At 41.8% G+C, this 24,829-nt stretch overlaps 1 protein-coding gene across 1 annotated transcript in view; it reads left to right on the forward strand.

Moving 5' to 3' along the window:
- Positions 1 to 23,946, forward strand: part of LOC143934106 (beta-2-glycoprotein 1-like) — a 151,352-nt gene extending 127,406 nt beyond the window's left edge. Inside the window, exon 8 of the mRNA XM_077457422.1 lies at positions 18,352 to 23,946. Coding sequence (XP_077313548.1) covers positions 18,352 to 18,425 — 74 coding nt within the window. The 3' untranslated portion in view covers positions 18,426 to 23,946. The remainder of the gene's footprint in view (positions 1 to 18,351) is intronic.
- Positions 23,947 to 24,829: the final 883 nt, after the last annotated feature.

A 24,829-nucleotide genomic window follows, 5' to 3' on the forward strand; every position in this document is an offset into this window, starting at 1 on the left:
ACAAACCCCCCCCCCCCCCGATCGCCCCCGATCCCCCCCCCCCGCCCCCCCTCCCCCCCCAGTCACAGTGTCACTGATTGCATTGATCATTTCTTTACTGATCAATGCATTCAGTGTCAGTTGTAAAAGTAAAAACTGTCAGGGCAGTTAGTGTTAGGTCCAGGGTAGCCCCCTATCACCCCCCAATAAAGATTTAACCCCCTGATTGCCCCTAGAGTTAACCCTTTCACCCCCTTTTGCCACTGTCACTAAGCGATCATTTTTCTGATCGCTGCATCAGTGTCGCTACTGTCGCTAGGTAGCTAGTTATTTTTTTAGGTTCACCGCCAGGTTTTTATATCGCTAGGTACCCCGATATACTACCCAATAATGGTTTTAACATCCTGCTTGCCCCTAGTTAACCCTTTCACCCCCTTTTGCCAGTGTCACTAAGCGATCATTTTTCTGATCGCTGCATCAGTGTCGCTACTGTCGCTAGGTAGCTAGTTATTTTTTTAGGTTCACTGCCAGGTTTTTATAGCGCTAGGTACCCCGATATACTACCCAATAATGGTTTTAACATCCTGATTGCCCCTAGTTAACCCTTTCACCCCCTTTTGCCAGTGTCACTAAGCGATCATTTTTCTGATCGCTGCATCAGTGTCGCTACTGTCGCTAGGTAGCTAGTTATTTTTTTAGGTTCACCGCCAGGTTTTTATAGCGCTAGGTACCCCCGATATACTACCCAATAATGGTTTTAACATCCTGATTGCCCCTAGTTAACCCTTTCACCCCCTTTTGCCAGTGTCACTAAGCGATAATTTTTCTGATCGCTGCATCAGTGTCGCTACTGTCGCTAGGTAGCTAGTTATTTTTTTAGGTTCACCGCCAGGTTTTTATAGCGCTAGGTACCCCGATATACTACCCAATAATGGTTTTAACCCCCTGATTGCCCCTAGTTAACCCTTTCACCAGCGATCACAGTATAAGTGTCACTGGTGACGCTGGTTAGCCAGTTAGTTATTTAGGTTCCCCGTCAGGTTTTTATATAGCGCCAGGGACCCCCATATACTACCTAATAAAAATTTGAACCCCCTGATTGCCCCTAGTTAACCCTTTTACCACTGATCACCGTATAAGTGTTACGGGTGACTCTGGTTAGTTTGCTTTTTATAGCATCAGGGCACTCACCATTTATTACCCAATAAAGGTTTAACCCCCTGATCACCCGGCGGGTGATATCAATTAGGTTTTAGGGTCAGGGTCTGCGCCGCCCCAGGCAGCGCTAGGTTAGTGCCAGTACCGCTAACACCCACGCGCAAAGCATACACCTCCCGTAGTGGTATAGAATCTGAACAGATCAATATCTGATCTGATCGGATCTATACTAGCGTCCCCAGCAGTTCAGGGTTCCAAAAAAACGCATTGTTAGCGGGATCAGCCCAGATACCTGCTAGCACCTGCGTTTTGCCCCTCTGCCCAGCCCACCCAAGTGCAGTATCGATCGATCACTGTCACTTACAAAACACTAAACACATAACTGCAGCGATCGCAGAGTCAGGCCTGATCCCTGCGATCACTAACAGTTTTTTTGGTAGCATTTTATATTTAAATCCGGAAGGCAGTGCTTGGTTTTCGGGGTCCCGTACGTGGCTAGGCTCCCAAAAAGTCCCCCACATGTGGTATCCCTGTACTCGGGAGAAGCAGCAGAATTTATTTTGGGGTGTAATTAATAAATGGGGTGACTTCTGCCCATAGCATGTGTGAGCAATATATCATTTAGTGACAACTTTGTGCAAAAAAAAAAAATTGTAATATTCCCGCAACTTTTGGCAAAATATAAAATATTCCATGGACTCAACATACCTCTCAGTAAATAGCTTGGGGTATCTACTTTCCAAAATAGGGTCATTTTGGGGGGTTTTGTGCTATTTTGGCATTTTATGGCCTTCAAAACTGTGATAGGTAGTGAGGAGTTAAATCAAAAATTTGCACCCTTCGAAATCCTGAAGGTGGTGATTGGTTTTCGGGGTGCCGTGCGCGACTAGACTCCCAAAAAGTCCCACACATGTGGTATCCCCATACTCGGGAGAAGTAGCGGAATATATTTTGGGGTGCAATTCCACATATAACCATGGCATGTGTGAGCAATATATCATTTAGTGACAACTTTTTGTAAAAAAAAAAAATTATTTTTATTTTTTGTCATTATTCAATCCCTTGGGACAAAAAAAAAAATATTCAATGGTCTCAACATGGCCCTCAGCAAATAGCTTGGGGTGTCTACTTTCCAAAATGGGGTCATTTGGGGGGGTTTTGTGCCATCTTGGCATTTTATGGCCTTCAAAACTGTGATAGAAAGTGATAGGTAGTGAGGAGTAAAATAAAAAATGTATGCCCTTAGAAATCCTGAAGGCGGTGCTTGGATTTCGGGGTCCCGTACGCGGCTAGGCTCCCAAAAAGTCCCACACATGTGGTATCCCCGTACTCAGGAGAAGCAGCAGAATGTATTTTGGGACGTCATTTCACATATGCCCATAGCATGTGTGAGCAATATATCATTTAGTGACAACTTTGTGCAAAAAAAAAAAAGTTTGTAATATTCCCGCAACTTGTGGCAAAATATAAAATATTCCATGGACTCAACATGCCTCTCAGTAAATAGCTTGGGGTGTCTTCTTTCCAAAATGGGGTCATTTTGGGGGGTTTTGTGCTTATTTGGCATTTTATGGCCTTCGAAACTGTGATAGGTAGTGAGGAGTTAAATCAAAAATTTGCACCCTTAGAAATCCTGAAGGTGGTGATTGGTTTTCGGGGTGCCGTGCGCGACTAGACTCCCAAAAAGTCCCACACATGTGATATCCCCATACTCGGGAGAAGTAGCGGAATATATTTTGGGGTGCAATTCCACATATAACCATGGCATGTGTGAGCAATATATCATTTAGTGACAACTTTTTTTTGAAAATTTTTTTTTTTGTCATTATTCAATCCCTTAGGACAAAAAAAATAAATATTCAATGGGCTCAACATACCCATCAGCAATTTCCTTGGGGTGTCTTCTTTCCAAAATGGGGTCATTTGGGGGGGGGGGTTGTACTGCCCTGCCATTTTAGCACCTCAAGAAATGAGATAGGCAGTCATAAATTAAAAGCTGTGTAAATTCCAGAAAATGTACTCTAGTTTGTAGACGCTATAACTTTTGCGCAAACCAAAAAATATACGTTTATTGACATTTTTTTTTACTAAAGACATGTGGTTGAATAAATTTTGCCCTCAATGTATGACTAAAATTTAGTTTATTCGATTTTTCTTATAACAAAAAGAAGAAAATATCTTTTTTTTTCAAAATTTTCGCTCTTTTTCCATTTATATCGCAAAAAAAAAAAAATCGCAGAGGCGATCAAATACCATCAAAAGAAAGCTCTATTTGTGGGAAGAAAAGGACGCAAATTTAGTTTGGGTGCAATATTGCATGACCGCGCAATTACCAGTTAAAGCAGCGCAGTGCGAAATTGGAAAAAGACCTCTGGTCCTTAAGGTGTTTATTGGTCCGGAGCTGAAGTGGTTAATGAGGAAAAAAACATGAACTTAAATGATTTTAGCAAATGGCTGCAACATAACAAAGAGTGAAAAATTCAATGGGGTTTGAATACTTTCCGTCCCCACTGTATAAACGGGTATTTGCACCACACATGTGAGGTATTGATGTGATTTTTAAGTCCTATCGTTTGTTGCCATTCCACAAGCGTGTGCAATTTTAAAGTGTGACGGGTATTTATTTACTCGGCGTAGCACCATCGTTCACATTTTACAAAAAAAATAGGTAAATAGTTTGTATTGTTTTTTTTTTAATGTATTAAAGTGTATTTTTTCCCCAAAAAATTGCCTTGACAAAACAGCTCCTCAAATACCGTGTGACATAAAAAATTGCCACAATCGCTATTTTAATCCCTAAGGTCTCTGTTTATAAGTAATTTTCTAGCAAAAAATGCTGTTGTTATAGAGTCTTCTAACATCCATGCTATGCATGATACATGTTATCCTGTCTGTACCGCAGAGACATTGCTGTAAAATAGCCCATGTCTGTGTAGCTTTCACAATTTGTTTTGTATTATCCTTCAGTGTATGCATGTTTTTGCCATCCTGAATCGGTTTTGTATTATGCAATTCTAAGCTTGTGCCTGTTTAGTATACGGCAAGTTACGGTTAGTCCCTGTCTGATTATTTGGCTGATTACCCATCCTCTTAGATTATCTCTTAAAGCAAATATCTACATTCATGTACAGCCATTTAAATACAAAGTTTTTTGCTGATGAAATTGTGATTGCCACGTAACTGAAATCTCCCATGGAGTTCAAGCCTAATACATTGAAGCATTCATTTTAATGTTCAAATATCAAAAGTTGGAAGGAAAACATTCCAGGTTAGAAAAAGGTTCTCTTTGCTGGAGTTTCCATGACAACCTCTGTTTTTTTGCAGTTTTTTTGCTGCTCGTTGCTGGAATTATACTGATTCTTCCTTGCTGCCATTTGACATGAGTTGCATTACACCTGTTTAATAAACTGGTCTCAGAATGAGCAATGGGGGCCAGTGGTCAGTCTGGGGTGTAGGAGCAGGTCACATCCACAATTTTTTCTTGTTTTTTTACGTCTCTAAGTTACGTTTTTGGAGTGTTTACGAATAGCTAAATGGATCTACTCTGTCACCTTTTTAATTAGACTTTTTGTATAGGTGGCAGAAGCTGATTCTCAGCAGGCAGCTTAGCCCTTTGTCAAGTGACTCCTAAATGTTGGGGCCATAGAAGGCCCCAGAAAGCCATAGAAGTGGGGGCTCAGTTTACAAATACAGGTTAGGGAGGGGGGCTGTTTAGGTGATGCCTGCTTATGTGTATCATTCCTCCTTCCATTGGTCCTTGTCCCCAGCCAGTAGCGCGGCGGGCCCAGAATGCTGGCCTGACAATATCATCTACAGTGCCTTGAAAAAGTATTCATACCCCTTGAAATTGTCCACATTTTGTCATGTTAAAAACAAAAACGTAAATGTGGAAAAGGGAGTGTGGCTGGAAGAACCTCAAATTATACGGCACCTCATCCCTATTAGGTAGACGAGAAATATAAGGAGGAATAAAGATGGGAAAGGGGATTATAGCGGTGTCAAAGTGTACATCGACACAGTTATGTAAAAAAAATTAAACAATATATTTTATTTTTTAGTTCAATATTTTTTATTAAAGGTTTCAAAACTTGAAAGTATAGTGAATCACAGTTACAACGTAAGATATGATAGTATTCAATAGACGAGCCATGTCCTTATTGTGATCTTATACTATGCATCCAGACATTTCCACATTTGTATGCAGTCCATAGAACAGAACATAAGCGATGAGGGTTGGCCCCTCCTCCAGGTACCCCAATTGGGAACATGCTGTATCCAGAGGTATAGGGCCTCCCATCTTTGCAATGCACATAACATCAACTATAGCTTTTGATACAGGCTGGATGCTCTACGCAGTTAGAAATGTCTAGCGTTCGGTACGTTACAAATGGTATAAAACTGAATATATTTTTTAGAAATAATAAACAATTGAACTCTGAACAGATAGGTAACGGACAACACATCTGAGGGTTCTGTTGTTTAAGGCTTATCCAATCTGGACCTTCTGCAGTATCGTGCACCATGGCAGCGCTAAAGGGAATGAAGAGAAGGAAAAAAAGGGGGGGAGAAAAAAAAAGAAGGGGGAGGGAGCAGGGTCTATGTCGTAATGCGGACAATAATGTATACAATGTGGATGTAATTTGTCAGATGATTTAGGGTTGGGGCTTGGTAAACCAGGCGTCCCATGCTTCCCAATGTTTTGCTGTTTTAGCTAGGGATCCTTCTGCTGCAGCATACATACGCTCATAAGCTCCATGCACCAGTCGTACAATTTCCACACAAGAAATATGCTCTGGGGATTTCCAATTATGGGCTATCGCTAGTCTAGTCGCCAATAGAATCTGTGTAATTATACAGTGGAATTTGTGCAGGTAGTTTTCTATTCCTATAGAATGGATTGCCATTTCAGGAGATGGATTAGTAGGGATATGCGTGACCTCTGATAGTAGGCGGAAAACTTCTGCCCAGAATGCAGTGATTTTGGGGCATTCCCACATTATGTGGTAGAGAGTTCCTGGGAAATTACAGTGCCTCCAGCATGTGGTATCTACTGTTGCATTGTATGTGTGAAGCTGCACAGAAGTGATGTACCATCTGAGATTGAGTTTGTAGGTAAGTTCCCAGAGGCTGGCAGATTTCGTTGCTGTGTAGTTGGAGCGTAACGCATACTGCCATTGTTGTGGAGAAATAGAGATACCGATATCCCTCTCCCATTTTAACATGGGAGGAAGAATATCGAAGGTGGTTTTGCCCTTTAGTGTTGCGTAAAAAAGTGAAATACCTTTGGTTGGGGTTATAGAGCTAGTAAAATATTGTCAGATTTTCGGGGGCATGTTAATCTAAAAATGTGGGTTTCCAATTAGACAATGCGAAATTTGTATGTATTTGTAATAATCTTTCATGGGAAGCGAAAAAATTTGCTGCAATGAAGTGAATGAGTGTAGGAAGTCAGTAGAGTATAAGTCTGCAATTTGTGTTATGCCTCTGTCTTTAAAGGGGTTACCTGCATGTTGGGTATGATCAAATTGAGGATTTCTATTGGAATAGGCACTCTGCAGGAGTTAGCAGAGGTAGGCAGATTCGTAAGGAGATAGGCAAATGCTACCCCCGATGCATGTATGGTTGGAGAGATGTGTTTGTCAGACTTACGTAGTTTGGGAGAACTAAGGAGCCAGTTTTTCAGGTTATTGCTAGGGATTTGAGAAGCTTCAATGGAGCTCCAGTGGTTAGGGGGGTCAGGGGCAAACCAGTCTCTCATCTGTGCTAAGATTGCAGCATTATAATAATCCTTCATATTAATATACCCCATGCCACCTGCCAGCTTATGTTTTGTGAGAAACTTTTGTGATACTCTAGCCTTTTTTCCTTTCCATACAAATTTTCTGAGAAGAGAGTGGATCTGCGTGAAGAAAAAAATGCTGGCATCGGAATGGGGAGCGCTCTAAAAAGATAGAGTAGTTGTGGGAGTATGATCATTTTGAAAGCAGCAAGTCTGCCTGAGCTAGAGAGCGTCAATTTGGATATCTTGTCCAAGTCTGTGGGGAGATTGTGTAACAAGGGGATATAGTTAGCTTGGTAAAGGTCGGTCATGTTTTTAGTGAGTGTAATGCCCAAATATTTGAGAGAGTTTGTGGACCATGCGTATTGGTATCTGTTTTTCAACAGCGTTTGTTGCTGCTCGGGCATTGCTAGAGGGAGAATATAGGACTTAGTAGTATTGACTTTGTAATATGAAACACAACTGAAATCATCTAGTGTAGTTTGCACCAAAGCCAAGGAGGGGGCAGGGTTAGTCAACGCAAAGATGATGTCATCAGCAAAGATGCTGATCTTATGTTCTGAATTTCCAATATAAAAGCCAGAGATGCTATCTTGGGATCTAATTTTTGCTGCAAGGGGTTTGAACATGAGGTCAAAGATCAGGGGCAAGAGAGGGCAGCCTTGTCTCGTGCCGTTGGTAATGGTAAATGTTGTCGACAACATGGACAGGCAGTATACTTGGGCTGAGGGGGAAGAATATAAGGCTAAAATTGCAGTGAGGATAAGACCTTGAAAGCTAAATTTTTCTAGGGTCAACTTTAGGTATTGCCAGTGAACTCTATCGAATGCCTTCTCCGCATCCAAGGAGAAGAGCAGAGAAGGCACTCGATGGGTCACTGCATGGTGGATAATGTTAATCATACGCCACGTGGCATTCGATGTTTGGCGTCCTTTAATGAACCCTGACTGGTCAGGGTAGATTAGCAGTGGTAGTATGCCGATGAGCCTAGATGAGATTACTTTCGCATATAATTTCACATCATGATTGAGAAGTGAAATAGGGCGAAAGTTTTGTGGTAGGCTAGGTTCCTTCCCTGGCTTCGGTATGGGGACAATTAACGCTTTAAGCATTTCTTGAGGGAAGGAGGCGGAGGAGGCAGTAGAGTTGAATACAGGGGTTAAGTATTCAATAAGTGTATGGCTAAATAGCTTATAATGATTCCCACAAATCCATCCGGGCCAGGGGCCTTGTTGTTTGGCAGTGTTTGGATGGCCTTCTTAATTTCTTCTTGTGTGAATGGGACGTTCAGTTCTAATTGCTGTGGGGTCAATTGAGTCAAGTGTACCGACTCCAAGAAGGCATGGATCTGGGAGGGGTGGGGTTGGTGCAATGACGCATCATCTGCCAGATTGTAGAGGCCGCTGTAATATATACTAAGGGCATTGCCAATGTCTTGCGGGTTAGTTAATTTAGATTTTTTAATGGGGTGGTACATAAAGGGTATGGGTGATTTTGGCAGATGCCCTTTGATCTGATGGGAGAGTAATTTACCAGGCTTATTCCCTTCAGCAAAAAATTTCATTTTGAAGCGTTTTTGGGCTTTGTCGTGAGTTTCCAATAGTAGGGTTCTAAGTTTGAGTCTAAGGGAGAGTAGTTGAGATTTAAGTGCTGGAGTCAGGTGTTGTTTATTAAGTAGATAGCGAGAACGCTGTCTATCTGCTGCCTTCTTCGCTTCCTGTCCCTAGCCCCAAATTGAATAAAAAGTCCCCTCATATAAGCTTTATGTGATGCCCACAATATATGTGGGTCTGTAACAGAGTCTTTGTTCTGCGAGAAGGACAATAGGTTGTCTTGTAGCAGTCTGGCGTATGGGTCTGACTGCAGGATCCTGGTGTTTAGTCTCCACAGATAAGCTGGTTTTTGGCAGAGTCTTCGATAGATATGCTCACCGGTGAATGGTCAGACCAGGTAGTGGGGTGAATAATTGAAGAGGAGATCTTTTGAAGTATCCAGGAGTCTGTTAGAAAGAGGTCTATACGCGAGTAGGAATTGTGGCATGAAGAAAAAAAAGTAAAGTCTTTTTCATCAACATGTAGACATCTCCAGACATCATACAATCGAAAGCCTGCTAGCAGGGGGTTTATGGCTTGTCTGTGTGTCTTTATATGGGCAGAGGATTCCAATTCAGAGTCAGGAGCGCAGTTAAAGTCCCCGCACCAGATTAATGCTGCTTGCTGAATTGTAGCAACTTTCCTATATAGCTTGCGTAGGAAGCGTGCTTGGTGTACATTAGGAGTGTACAGGCTAACAATAGTGTAGGGATCTTCATTAATTGTACAAGTTAAAATAATGTAGCGGCTTTCAGGGTCTAGAATACATTGGGCAGGTTGGAATGCTAGGGAGTTGTGAATGGCAATGAGAACCTCTTTGTCGTTGCGTTAGCCATATAAATGGTGCTAACATTTTTGTTGGTGCAGGAAGGAGGGTGACTGGCTAGAAAGTTTTGTTTGCTTGGCCAAGCACCATAGGGAAGCCCTTTTTGCAGGGTGATTAAGACCTTTGGCGTTTATGGATACTATTGTGATTGTCATTGCGACTGGATCAAGTCAGAAAAAGCAGAAGTAGCTGTATGCGTTACCTTGTTTGCTGTAGAGGAGGAATAGGAGTCCAAGGTTTTTCACTACGTGCTTCCTTGTGGTGCTGTATGAAGGATAAACGATGTATGTCTAGGACTGTGGTCTGGTAGGAGTGGATTCAGCCACTTCTGGGCCAGTGGGTAGACAATTTCGGTGCCCTGTGGGGAAAGGGTAAGAGAGAGAGATTAAAAAAAGGGGGGGGGGGGAGATGGAGGAGTAGATATGTAGATCAGAAATAGCTATTTTCCGTAGAATGTAGGTGCTGGATCGCCTGTGGAACCTCCAGGTGTCTCAAAAGGATGCCTGTTAGTTAGGCAGTGAACCGTGCTATGTCTGCTTAATGTAGCAACAAAAGTAAGAAACAATGTTTCTATAAAGTCCTTGGCACACCATGCCAGAAAACACTAAGTGAGGGTAAAAAGTTCTTTGAGACCGAGTGTGAGCAAGGAACACACCTGCGCGTTGTTTGTGTCCCTGGATTGCTATGGAGGAGGATGGTTTATTTGGGTTCTCAGCGGAAGAGGTTGTGTGGACATGGCACCCGTGTTTCTTTGGTCCATGGGGGTTGCTTCGTTAAGGGCGGGAACAATGTTCCAGTCCTGCAGGAGCCGCAGTCCTTGTTGTACTGAGGTGACTAGGTGTTTTGATCCCTCGTGGTGGATGGATATTTTGGCTGGTGCTATCCACTGGTATTGGATTTGGTTATTACGTAGTGTCTTGGTGATTGTATTGAGTTGTCTACGTCTGCTCAAAGTATGTTGGGACAGGTCAGCGTAGATTTGCAGGTGGCCGTATGGGTCAGGGAGGGTGGCCATCCCTCTTACTTTTTGCATGAATTGCTCTTTAATGTGGTAAAAGTGCGCTCTGAGGATAACGTCTCTAGGCACAGCATCTGGGAGGAAGGCGGGTTTCGGTAATCTATGGATACGATCAATGATGAGCTTGATGTTTTTTGCAACAGGGAGCACAGCTTTACGAAGGTTTTTCGCATACGTGGGCAGTTCAAAATTCTGGACAGATTCAGGGACCCCACAGATTTTAAAGTTGTTATGTCTGGCCCTGTCCTCTAAATCTGCTATTTTGTCTTTAATCCAGCAAGTTTCTTGGGCCTGAGCTTCCTGAGCATCTATCATTTGGTTTACTGTGATGGTGACATCCCCCATATTAGCCTCAATATGTGTTGCTCTATCCTCCAGTGCACTAATGCTGCTTCCAAAGCTGTGCATAAGGGAGAGCATATCTGATTGCAAAGAGCTTCTGAGTGACATCAACATTTCCTTAAGAGTGGTGTCCATGACTGCCTGCCCTGCTGTGGGGAATGAAGCAATGGCGTCAGGCTGTGGGCTCTGCTGAGGGAAGACATAAGGCATGGTGGCGGCCTGCATGCCGTCCTGGGGCATCCCTGCAGTGTCTAAGCGCATTTTGGATTTTGCTCGACTGTTGGCTAATGTCCCAGGAGGTGATTTGAAAGGGTCTCCCCCATCAAGTGCACTTACCAGTGCGTTGTCAGGTGGGAGGGTGTTTCCTTCTCGGCGGGGAGAAGCGACAGCCTCCTTCAGCCTGCAGAGAGCAGAAGCTGCGGCGCCATTTTGACTGTGCCGCGCGGATGGCTGGTACATGTAGGCCATCAGTTTACGGGGAATTCAATTGTCCTTCCACTTAAGGGACATCTTCCCTCTGTTGTGCAGGCAGCTGCGCCGATCTTCCGATACCCAAATTCTACCGGGGAACGCTGGAAGTCGCTGGTATGGTCCGTCGGTGTGAGGAGCTCTGTCTTCAAGCGGCCGTACTGGTCACGCGCCGGACACGCCCCCCCCCCCAGTATATTTTATTTTAAATACACAGTACAAAAACACCTAAAAAAGGCATTGGAACACTGACATAGATCGGTACAGACGGGTACTTTACAGATAAATTCAAATTATTGAGCAAAAGGGAAAACACAGGTGCAGATCATATACAAGCCCGTGATTCAAGATATCAGCTCCTACATGTTTTGCCATATAATTTCCTCAGGGAAATGATATCTGCCTGTACTAAAAATTAACAACACAAAAACAACATAAGATTAGAATACATCATACAGATTAAATTAATATTCATTTCATTTTAATATCAATTCAGAATGCATGGCATGATCACACATCCCCCCCAAAAACATAAATGTATTTTATTGGGATTTTATGTGATAGACCAACACAAAGTGGCACATAATTGTGAAGTGGAAGGAAAATGATAAACGGTTGTCAGCATTTTTTACCTATAAATATCTGAAAGTATAGCATGCATTTGTATTCAGCCGCTGTGCGTCAATACTTTGTAGAACCACCTTTCACTGCAATTGCAGCTGCAAGTCTTTTTGGGTATGTCTCTACCAGCTTTGCACATCGAGAAAGTGAAGATTTTGCCCATTTTCTAAGCAAAAAAGCTCAAGCTTTGTCAGATTGGATGGAGAGTTTCTGTGAACAGCAATTTTCAAGTCTTGACACAGATTCTCAGTTGGATTTAAATATCAAACATGTCACGCTTTAAAATTGCACACACCCATAAATTATATTATGCATAGGCGATGTGTTAAAAGCCTTTATGGGTTTTTTCATTACAGGCAAATTTAGGCAGGCCTATGCTGCATGCTAGGCCTGTCTGTTTTGATCTGGGGGCTGGGAGTGGTCAGAGTAGCAATGGGTATGATCACCTGTACTCCAGTTCTGAGGAACCTCCCCTGCTTCCAGGAAGAATATTCTGGAGTGGCAGTGAGCACATGTGGGAGCCCTGACCAATCCCTATCTAGTGTTGGCAGGGGGCGGGCCTCCTATGTGATCTGAGGTCACATGCTACCGGGGAGGAGAAGTCGACTGGGTGAATCGAGGAATGAAGTGCTAGACAGCCGCAGGAAGACACCCCCATCTGGGGGGGAGGTGTATTGATCACAGGAGAGCTGTGAAGGAAAATTGCCGCTACACGGCCCGTGGCAGGAAACTCCTGGTGCAGAGGGGAAGGAGAAGCTGTCGGAATGCATGATCCGGACAAGTTCCTCATCAAGGACACATGGCTGGAAGGTCAGTGAGTATTACCACAGTGGATGGCTGGAGGGGCAGGGAATCTGTGAGGGAGCGCTGCTTCTGCATGGTCATTAGCAGAGTCTTTATCATGTACACTGTGGATGGTGAAGAGACCTGGATCAGAGAAGAGACTGTAGGGATGTGTGTAAAATCAGTGTGGCGCATGGTTTGCAAGTTGGGCTGGCTGGGAGCAGTAGTCTATTTCCTAAAAGATAGACTTTTAACCTACTAGGCCTCTGGGAGAGGCCTCAGGCCTAGTAGCAGCGAGTCACCAGAGCCAGTAGAGGGGCTTATTCAGAGTGAGTCCATATTACCCAATAGAAGAGGATGTGTTATACTTAAATTAGCAACTACAAGTTCATGCAGGAGGAATCAAGTCTGTACAGGAGGAAACAAGTTTGGGCAGGAGGTGAAAAGATCTAAGACCATTGCTTTTACACGGTCAAAAGTGATGTTTCGGTCCATTACACGGTGACAGGTGGAGAACTCTTAGGAACAGTAGTCTGTATGGAGATGCAGAGGGAGTAACAGTCTGCAGGGAGACGCAGAGGAAGTAACAGTCTGCATGGAGCTGTAGGAGAAGATTTATACTTAGTCAAAAATGCACATTCAGTCTTCAAGCTTTAACTTTGTTCAAAGTATATTGAATTTTTAAATATGATGGCAATGATGAATTGCATGAGCACCCCATATTCCAATCCCTATCTATGTTGTACCCCTCAATAAAACAACAAAAACAAAGCTTGCAAAAGACTGTTCATTGTCTCTGGAAAGGATGCATGAAGTCTGGCAGTGGGGTGATTTGGCGGATTGTTTGTCAGTAGTGCTAACACCATGGCTACACATGCATTTGCCTTTGGGTGCAAGCACAGAGGGACGGGGCGCTTTCAATTGTTTTATTATAATTTTTTTTTACTCTGTACCTTTAATTTATTTTTTTGATCACTTTCATTATTATCACAAGGAATGTAAATATCCCTTGTGATAACAAAAGACAGTGTCAAGTCCTCTTTACTGAGACATCTGGGGACATCTTAGACACCTTAAAAGCTTCAGAGCATGCCAACATTGGTATGATCCGATGCTTTTTTACAAATCAATGCTTTGTTTACAACTGACAAAATCGTAAGTGGCAAAATACTCATCCTTCCCAGTTTCTTAGACCATAGAGATGATCAGCTCTATCGTCAGCCAGCCGAACCACCAGCTGCAATCCTGGGACTGGAGAGCCCAGGAAGGCAACAGAAGGTGGTTGGAGGGGGGGTTACCCCCTTCCACCATTTGTAAAAGCAATCCAGAAGCTATTTAGCTGCTAGGACTGCTTTTGCAAAAAGAGCTCCACAGACTATGAAAAAACAATACCGGGATGATGCCTATCATCTTGGTATAACCAGTTAAAGTTGGGCAACCTACCATCACGTTGCCTGGCGTTTAGTGGTTAAAGTGTCTTTGTACCTCAAACCTGAATATAGGGAGGTCCTAATTAAAGCTGTAGAACTAGAAGCTAACACTGGCCAGTGTATTTTAATCATTGAGGCTCAAAGTTCTTGTGTTGGAGCATTCAGGTTTAAAGGGATCCCACAATACAGTGTAAATACCTTATCCCTTGAAGAAGTGGATAAAGAAGTTGATGCCAGCAGCTTACTACCCCCAAGCAGTGGTAGGATCTCCTTACCTCTTCTTTGTTTAACAACTGCTTAATTATGAATTGACATCACTTTTTGTCCCACTGCCAATAGTCATTAGTTAAGATGGAAACAAAAAACTTATAACAAAAACCAAAAAGGACACGAAAGGTTTCAAAAACCCAAGAAGAAAAAACTCTTTAAGAGTTCAATGTGGAAAAGCTGCTAGGACCCAATATAGGACCATATAGGAGCACTATATAGAAAACATGTAATCTATTAGTGCTGCTCTATTCCTCACATAAACCGGTACAATATAACAAAACAAAAAGCAAAAGTAAAATGACATCCGTTTATGCCCAGTGCCAAAAAAATGTGCTCCTCGTGTATACTGATGATCCACAGTAAACATGCAGTTAAACATTTGCATGTATGAATAGTGCAATGTGATCTCCCAAAATGTATTCTACCATGCAAGACCTTGTGTCCTCAACCCTATCACACTCTGAGGGTTACTAGATGGTGTATGACCCTCACAAGAGAAGTCAAATAGCACATGTTGAAAAGATGGTGAGATTGCACCCTGCAGCTTATATCACCACTTTTTCTCCAATAGCACAACATCATGAAAGGAAAAACAATATACTCCCAATAGTGTGAAATCTGAGTACATATAAAACACTTACACACATAAGCTGTATACAGTGCCCCAAAAATAATTCCAAGTCCCAAAGCATGCATGCCCGGTGATGTCATATGACATCATATTTGACGAAACGCATTGGAAACAAAAACAAAAATTAGTCAGGGGTTCTAACCCTTCCCATTTAAGGTACATGGACACAACTATAATTAATTATTGATCATCTACACGGGATCCTGTTGGCAGAAAGATTGTATGTAAATAATGCAAGTAGTGGTCCGTAAAGTGCTTTTATTCACAAGTGCATAGATGTGTAAATGTCCATACAGCATCTGGAAGCATGCATATATACTTCCATCCCATTAAACTTTCAGGTTTACACACATTAGCACACACCTGTGAATTGCAGACCTTGCATGCAGATTTTTCTATTTTGATCTTATACAGTATATCTGAACAAAGCTCAAGGTTATTGATCTTCGCATACTGTGTAACTGGGCCCATAGAAAATAACAGACCTGCAAATAGATCTGTTAAAAAAACGGTACCGATAAATATGATCTGGTTTGTTTTGATTCCGTGTGCATGAGCCCTTATCCAAAACTTTAAAGTTATGGTTCGCGTATATTTTACTGAGGGTATTGCCCAAGTACCGGCTGCCATGCCACTTACAAATTTTCCCCCCTTTTCTTTTTCTTCCACCTTGCACCTATTTAAATAATTCAGACCAGACCTTTTTTGGGCTTAAATGATCATAGCAGCCCTTTATTACAAAAAACAACCATGAATAACACTTTATTACATAATATAAGATAATTAAAACGAAAACATACCATAACATATCAGACTGAATGTAACTGCCTGCTTTTCAATGTCTTAGGATTTTTGAAGGCACACTTGACTGACCAACTAGCCATATCTGGCACCACCTTGCCTTGCCATGGCCCCAAGCCACAACACTGGCTCAGGGACAATTGGTTGGCCAATTCTCAACACCATGCAGCCAACTGCCCCAACGTGTATTACTTCCGACCTCATTAGGGCAGGTACACCCATACCAGCAATGGGCCCAACCCATCATTCTCCAAAGAATGTAACCACCCTGCCTTCAAAAACCCTAAGACCTCTACCACAGATGCCCAGCGAGAAATCTTATGCCAGGGTGTCCCTCCATACCCGAAAGACACGCTGTATTCCTTACTGAAGACCCAAACACCAAAGGTCAATTCCTATCATGTTTAAGTGAACCCCATCCCCTCTCAAAGACAGCCAAGGTTCCTTTTCCAATTCCCGATAGCGAATCGCCAAACCACCGCTCTGGGCAAAAAATGTTGCCACCTCCTTATTCACTTTGATTCTAGCCTTGTTGACCCTCTCCACTGATATTGCCAAATGCCAGGAAGTCCTAGCCACCATGTCAGACCACATGACGATAGTGTCAGGTAACAGTGACCGCAAGAGCAGGAAATAAAACTTGATATCCCTACTCAAGTGAGGCGCGAAGCCCGAGGTCATTAGCCCCTTCATGTAGCAGGTGCACATCCGGGGATCTGTCAAGCCTGGAATAGTGATGTACCTCAGGTAACACCCTGGACCACAACACCCCCGGGACCCCAATCTATCTAACTCTGACCCCCCCCCCCCCCGAGGAAAAATCCAACTGTCGGGCCTCAGGCCTAACAGCAGCCCGTTTCCCCCATAAAGAGTGTAGGAATGGCTAAGGATCCATACCAAAATCTGAAAAAAAAGACATAAGCATAAAACAAACAAGAACCCCATTAAACACCCCACAGACAACAGTGTCCACCACACTAATACAATGAAAGGAACGTAACCACAGCACACAATAAACAACACAAACCAGGTATCCCCTGGAAGTGGCAACCTCAACCTGGACTACGCCCCCAACGCGTTTCACTCCGCAGAGTGAAATGGGTTGAGGGCATGGAGTTGGAGTCCAGGCTGAGGTCACTCTATTCACTTTTCTAGGACACCTTAGATGTGCGACTTCCAGAGGTTACCTTTTTGTCTCTTGATCAGTGTGTTCGTTTTTGTCAGAATAAAATAGCAAAATGAGGGAGATCACTGTACTATTACCGCTTGTTTTAGGATGGCGATTTCTCTGTTATTTTTTTTTTTTGTTCAGCCTGCTGCGTTGAGCGAAAAAAAAAACTTCTAGTGTGTATCAGACTTTAGGCTCCTTTAACAGACCATACCTGGTCCAATCATCAGTAGATCCGTGAACAAATCCCCTGCTGATTTAAAGCGTAACATCAGGAATGCCACTCTTGTGACATCTGTGTCTGTTCAGTTTTTTGCTGCAGGAGCTTTCTAGACCTGTTGTAGATGTAAACAGACACGTGTCTATGTACATCTGCCTGCCCATAGACTTACTACCATAGACTTATATGGCACTTTTAATAGGGTCTATCTGATAAAGTTGTCAGACCTGATTAGACCATTCATGTTAAAAAGGGCCTTATAGTTATCACAAGGGTTGGTGTAAGGGGACATTAGGGTGAGGCATCATCCTCTGTATTGGATGCTCTCCAACACAAATTCCTAATGCTGAGAACTAGTTTATTATGGTTGGTATCATCTGACATTTTCCATATTATTTTTATGGTGCTTTTAAAATGGAAAAACACTGTATCTGAGCACCACAAACCAAAAATGCTATTTAACTCATTTTAATATTAAAAGCAAAATTACCCAAGTATGCATGCCTCCTTGCTTTGTTTTGCTGAGAAATCCCATTGAAAAACACCACCTAGCATTACTGGCTGTGGCCATCTTGTGTAAGGGTAGATGATTCATGTAGAATTTACTTCCTGGAATCCATCTGCCCTAAGCCATGAATGCAGGGTGGAGGGTGTGCTTAGCTGGAAAAAAAACACTCCTTACCTTCTGAAGTCTCCTGGGATGTATGACAACATTTGCCTAGGCCTGCAAACCAGCAAGTAACTGAAGAAAAAAATGTAATGTAAAAAAAAAAAAAAAAAGTTTAAATCAAGTAAATATGATATACTTTCCTCTATATTTACTAATGCTAGCAGATAAGGATTAAAAATAGCCAGTGATGACTGAGAGAGTGAAGTTCCGCTTTAACCACAAGGAGCTTAGTGTAACAGGTTTAGTCACAAATTAGAACATTATCAGAAAGGGGTTAAAATGTTACTGCATACTGTAAAAAATGAAAATAAAATGTTTAGTGGCAACGTGTACATTTTTCCTCATTCATTCTCCTTAACTTGAAAGACAAGTGTTCTTTTAATTAAGAAACTCCTCAGCTACAAGGCACCCCTAAGCCATAGGAGGCTAATTTAGGCCTGTAGGTATCTATGTACTTGACAAAGCCACAAGGAGCCTTGTAACTATAGAATGATTATTAGCTTTAGGTCAGCTGAGAGATGCTCATCACCACGAGTACAAATACTTTCTTTGGTGACCTGAATATTTTCAAATACATTTTTTTTCTTTTCTTCAGAGCCAACCTGGGTACAGCACAATATTTTCCCCTGGAAGATCGTGTCAGAAATTGCATCATGCCATGACCCGTAACTACTCTCTAAGAATTGGAGAAGAGATTCCTATAAGTGCCTCAGCTTTTTTTCATTAGATGGAGAAGATGACATCCTCCTGACACCTCTGGATACTATACTATAAATAGTGCTATTAACAGGAGAGCCATTAATTGTAAGCTCTTTAAACAATCATTCCGCCCTCATGTTTTAGGGGTTGCCCAGATCAAGGCAATTTTACTCGAACATTCTAGAACTGCAAATACCTGAAACCTATTTGGCAGCAAACAACCACCAAAATTAAGCAATTAATTGTTAAAACAATCTCTTTAACACCTCAGATGTGCCCGTTATTTACATCTATACCAGATGTTCCCATCTATAGCACTAGATTGATTCATACCCTTTTCAGCTCCATCCATTGGACAATAGCATTTAATTGGTGCTCTACGTCTATACCCTGGCCACAGGTATTAAATAGAATGGAACAGTTTAAACTCTCAGAGCGTATCCACCATACACTTTTTGATAATATACATAATTCTAAGAAAAAGTGGACCCTTTGGGACAGTTTCACTAATACTTTTCTACATACCAACCATTTTATTTTTTCTGAATGAACCAATGACAACCTACAGGATAAGGTGTAATCTTATACATTGTTTTTCTTGCTGAAAGAGTACTATTTTGATACAAAACAATTTTACATGATATATACATTACACTTTTTCTTCTATTGAACAATTACTTAATTTGTACTTGAATCTACCCATATGTGTATTTTTACCTTGCAACACGAATATCTATGTTCTTTTTTTATATGAGTGTACTAATGAACTATGACCTTTGCAATAATAAAAACTGTTTGTAAACAAAAAAAAACAAAAAAAGAATCATTCCAGGCATAGCTACATTATAAAGCAAAAGGGGGCGCACAAGCCTAGTGCACTATCCCACAAATTTTAATATAAATATGATTAAAAAGTGCCTCTGATGATGAGGTGAGGTCCCCCCCCCCCATACTCTGGTCATTGTTCAGTCTGGAAGTGTTAAGTCGAGGAGAGTGACCAGATGACTTCTATTACTACCACCTGTGCTTGGAAGAAGTTCTTTTTATCGTATTTATATTACAATTTGTGGGAAAATGTACTAGGCCTGTGCACCTTCTATTGTTTGTTTTTTCAGTGGCTTTGGGACATCTCCAGTCCTTAGAGGACAGCAAGGCTTCAATAAATTATCCACATGTGCAAAGGAATATTATTCCCTACTGGGTTATCTCACTCATGCGCAGGGGACAATTATTGTTGATGATTCACACAACTATATTATGCATAGTTACCTTGGTCTAGCTTGGAACAATGTCCAAGCTGGGCCACACCGTGAGGATCCCTCTGAAATCTGTAAATCATTGATTGGACAAGGTGATGAATGTGACGTCACCAACCTGCCTCCCTGCCTCGTCCAAGCAATGAATGCTTTGCATTCATTATAAAATGCAAAACATTCTCCGAGTAATGTGCCGAGCGGCTGACCTTCTGTGTTCACAATGCAGGAGAACAGCCAGTTAGCACGGGAACTGGAAGCAAGTGGAAATCACTGAAGTAGCAATATCTACTTCAGTGGTTTCCAGCTTCCAGGGATATCATCCAGGTATGTTTTATATATATATATATATTTCCATTGGTTCAAGCTAGAACAATGTAACTGTATAACATAGCCATGCCTGGCTGTAATTAATATTTACGTGAATTTGCTAAAATAGCAATCAAACACTACTGAATCTAAAACACAAATAGTATTAGTCCAACAAGGAATTTAAATGAGTCATTTTTTTTTTTAATAGTGTTGAGCAATATGGAAAACTCCCCAAATACACCATAGTTAAAATCCTTGTAGGTCTTATTTTCGGGGTGGGGTTATTTTGGGGGAAACAGGGTAGGGCTTATTTGGGTGGTAGGGCTTATATTGCAGCCATCACCAACAATCACGCTAGGTCTTATTTTCGGGGAAACAGGGTAGCGGATCCTTAATTGCCCTCTGTCCTCCCCCCAGGCTAGAAAATCGTCAGAGTTACCACTGGTGGAACACAGGTGGCTTCAAATCCCCTGCTACAAACATGTAGCATTTGTACATTCCAACAACTTAAAGCTCTCAAGGTGTCCCCAGTACTGGATTATTCCACTACCTCCAAATCTGTCACCTAGTGGAGTCACTGCCCAAAAAAAAACAGGATTCACTCCTGACCCTGACAGTATTCAAATCAAAATGCAAGTTATGCCCAACAACTCAGGGGTTAGTCTCTCATATTTTTCAATTTTAGGTAATTCCTATAATCGATCTCCCTTATATTGCTCACGGTGGGAATCGGATTTTGATACACTCTTCGGAATAAAATATGGCCAGCCCAATTTAAATGCACTTGCAATGTGTAAGCCTTATTATACCCCTGCCAGGATTGTAAAATCCCTCGTACCCTTCCCCATGTTTTCAGAGGTTTCCAGGGGATATGAAACATATCTGGTGGACATGCCCCAAAGTCAAACGACAATTGATTTAGGTATTTACAGTATAATGGTCAATAGAGTCTTTCAAGTAGAAGTCCAGTCAAATACTAACTATGCTAAGGCCATAAGGTTTAAATATAGTTAGTATGTGACTAAATTTCCACTTTCAAGTCAATCTGCACACAGAATGTGGGAAGCCTTTTTGTACAAACCTATTTAAATTGTTTTGGGCTATGATTGTACACTTAACTCATACATCTTTATAGCAACAAAACAAACAATTACCCACCCTTAAATTTAAAGAACTCCTTTATCAGTGAGAATCTAAAAGCCATCCTAATCAACACATATGACGAGTTTCTTAAAATCTGGCAACCATGGCTTGATTATGGTACTTTCTATCCTTCCAGACTACTGCACACTTGCTAGACTTGTAGAACAGACCTACTGTAAATAACTGGCATATTACAATGGCCTCTGGGGTACCATTCCCCAACTCCCTCCTTACCTACCGTACAAACAAATGGCAACCACCCCAACCTATAAGTAGCCTTTGCAGCAAGGAGCACATGGAAGGGTGACACATGTCAAGAAACAAACTGAAATTCCCAGCTCATTTACAAGCCAGCCTGCAACAAACCAAATGGACCTAGTCTAACCGTTCACATTAAAGACAAGGAGATTGGTTTGCACACATTTGCAAATATACGGCCACATCACGGCACTCCAGTGTACTGCAGTCCCAACTCTATATGTTTTGAGAGTCTCCAAAGGTGGAGCACATATATAACAATGGAAACATAAGGGCAGATATGCCTGGAGGGAGCCCACCCCTAATCTTCTTGACTCCCTTTCTGCTTCTACAGTAAATGCTTCCTCTCTCCCTTTCTTCTTACTTTTATGTAGGCCTTACCATTCTTCCACCCACTCTCCTCTCTTCTCTTCTCTGCCAAATGGAATGGAAATCTGACCTCCCTTCATCTATTCTGTTCCAAAATATATAGTACCCATGGCTTTTGCTTAATGAGATGATACTGCCAATTTAGACAGTTAAACCTTATTTGCTTTGGCACTACAAAACCTCCTGTGTCATTACCTCATACAGATGATTCTGACCATAAGCTCTGTAAGTGACAAGGCCTGCAACTGTAAAACAAAAAGACTCGCAAGTCATCTGTAAAGATCTGAGTCTCTAATGTATCTCTTTCCACATGAATAGTTCTGTTTTATGCTTTTATGTCTATGTAACCATGAGGTCTAATCTGTCAATAAGTTATCTTAGTGAAAAATGCAGGTCTCCCTTGTCAGACAAGGTTTTGCTGTGGAGTAAAGCTGTGTGATTCTTAGGACTGGATTAACAGAAATACATATCATTTGGCAGTATAATTGCCACCTTTTCTGGGAAAACATACTGGCTTTATGGTCTCTTTCCTAAGTAAAATTACCAACAATTCCAGTTTTGCCAGCCAGACAGATACAATAGTGGCCAGGGGGTAACAATATTCGGCAGGTAAAATAGTTCTCCTTATACAGTATCTCACAAAAGTGAGTACACCCTTCACATTTTTGTAAATGTTTTATTATATCTTTTCATGTTACGACACTGAAGAAATTACACTTTGCTACAATGTAAAATAGTGAGTGTACAGCTTGTATAACAGTGTAAATTGTCTGTCCCCTCAAAATAACTCAACACACAGCCATTAATGTTTAAATTGCTGGCAACAAAAGTGAGTACACCCCGAAGTGAGAATGTACACATTGGGCCCAAAGTGTTGACATTTTGTGTGGCCACCATTATTTTCCAGTTATTTCCATTATTTTTCAGCACTGCCTTAATCCTCTTGGGCATGGAGTTCACCAGAGCTTCACAGGTTGTCACTGGAGTCCTCTTCCACTTCTCCATGAGGACATCACAGAGCTGGTGGATGTTAGAGACCTTGCACTCCTCCAGCTTTCATTTGAGGATGCCCCACAGATGCTCAATAGGGTTTAGGTCTGGAAACATGTTTGGCCAGTCCATCACCTTTACCCTCAGCTTCTTTAGCAAGGCAGTGGTCACCCATAATTGGGCCCAATTAGCCATTTTCTCTCCCCGTGTCATGTGACTTGTCAGTGTTACAAGGTCTCAGGTGTGAATGGGGAGCTGGTATGTTAAATTTCGTGTTATCGCTCTCAGTCTATCATACCGGTCACCTGGAATTCAACATGGCACCTCATGGCAAAGAACTCTCTGAGGATCTGAAAAAAAGAATTGTTGCTCTACATAAATATGGCCAAGACCTTGAAATTGAGCTGCAGCACGGTGGCCAAGATCATACAGCAGTTTAACAGGACAGGTTCCACTCAAAACAGGCCTCACCATGGTTGGGCAAATGGTGAGATGCTTGATCCTTAAATCAAAGGTGGATGAGTGCGAGGCTCTAACATCCACCAGCTCTGTGATGTCATCATAGAGGAGTGGAAGAGGACTCCAGTGGCAACCTGTGAAGCCTTGGAGAACTCCATGCCCAAGAGGGTTAAGGCAGTGCTGGAAAATAATGGTGGCCACACAAAATATTGACACTTTGGGCCCAATTTGGACATTTTCACTTAGGGGTGTACTCACTTTTGTTGCCAGCGGTTTAAACATTAATGGCTGTGTGAGTTATTTTGAGGGGACAGCAAATTTATACTGTTATACAAGCCGTGTATTCACTACTTTGCATTGTAGCAAAGTGTAATTTCTTCAGTGTTGTAACATGAAAAGATATAATAAAATATTTACAAAAATGGGGGTGTACTCACTTTTGTGAGATACTGTGTGTATTTCATCTGTTTATTTTGTTGTTTGGCTGGAGTTCAGCTACACATATTTTCAAGTTCATGAAACGTCCATATTTCTACATGTACTGTGCACCATTTCAATAGTTATGTTATAAATTCTTCTACATGGAACTTGTGTCTTCTTATAGTCTGTAGGACTGCTCTAAGGTATTGTTTTTCTCTGTTCAAAGATGACCAGTGTTTGTATAATATGATATTTATTTATGTTGAATACAATTTTTACAAATGAAACTTTGTTTAAACATAAATTGTCATTATTTTGAAATAGTATTGGCATCATTGTGACACAGAGAGTTTTGTTAGACATTATCATATTTATAGTGTATCTACATCCAAAACTTTTTTAGAACCCCTATCAGGTTTTACTCTGAGAGATTTTTCCTCACTTCTTGTCCCCAGGACAAACTTTTTATCAGTCAGAAAGTTAAGTTCTTTCCAACCAAACCTCTGACATCACTAAAACCGATCAGGGTGTAGGCAGGTGGTGTCTATTTTCTCCCCTGCAGGTGGCGCTCATCCATAGCGGCAATGCAGATTGAGAAGGAAGTCAAGAGGAGCCTTGTTTCTTTATGATCTCTTTGGTCACAGAGAGACAGCATCCGCATGGATGTTGGCATCCCATGTGACCTTGGTGGCCATCTTGGGTCAAGCAGAGTTTATTTAAGACCCTGGCTCCAGGGTTTGGTGCACATTTTGCATGTGAATAGAGTAGGGAAATGTTACCTCTCTGTCAGATACAGTGCTTCGCATCAGGGAGCACTTTCAGATGAGTAGGTGTCCGGGAAATTTTAAGCTCCCTATAAGCAAATAATTTATTTGCGCTTAAAAGATCAAAAACAGCTCTCTTGTATAATGCTGGGAAAGCACGCTTATATATCTCCTAGTAACAGAGAAACAGATGCTGGTATCACGTTGAGCTTAGCAGACTCCTCCAGACAATAGCCAGATCCGTTTATACTATAAACATGAATAACAAAAGAAGGCAGTGGCTTCAGAATCAGCCAATCAGACACGTGTATTCTTTCACAAGAACCAATCAAACACATGTATATATTCAAACAGAAATACAGTAGTGACATGTGCAGATGGTCATCTGCAGAGCCATGCAGCAAGT

The sequence above is a fragment of the Lithobates pipiens genome, unplaced genomic scaffold (genome assembly GCF_037356315.1).
Source record: "Lithobates pipiens isolate NorthernLeopardFrog02 unplaced genomic scaffold, aLitPip1_a1.2 Scaffold_27, whole genome shotgun sequence".
In the NCBI taxonomy this organism is placed as follows: Eukaryota; Metazoa; Chordata; class Amphibia; order Anura; family Ranidae; genus Lithobates; species Lithobates pipiens.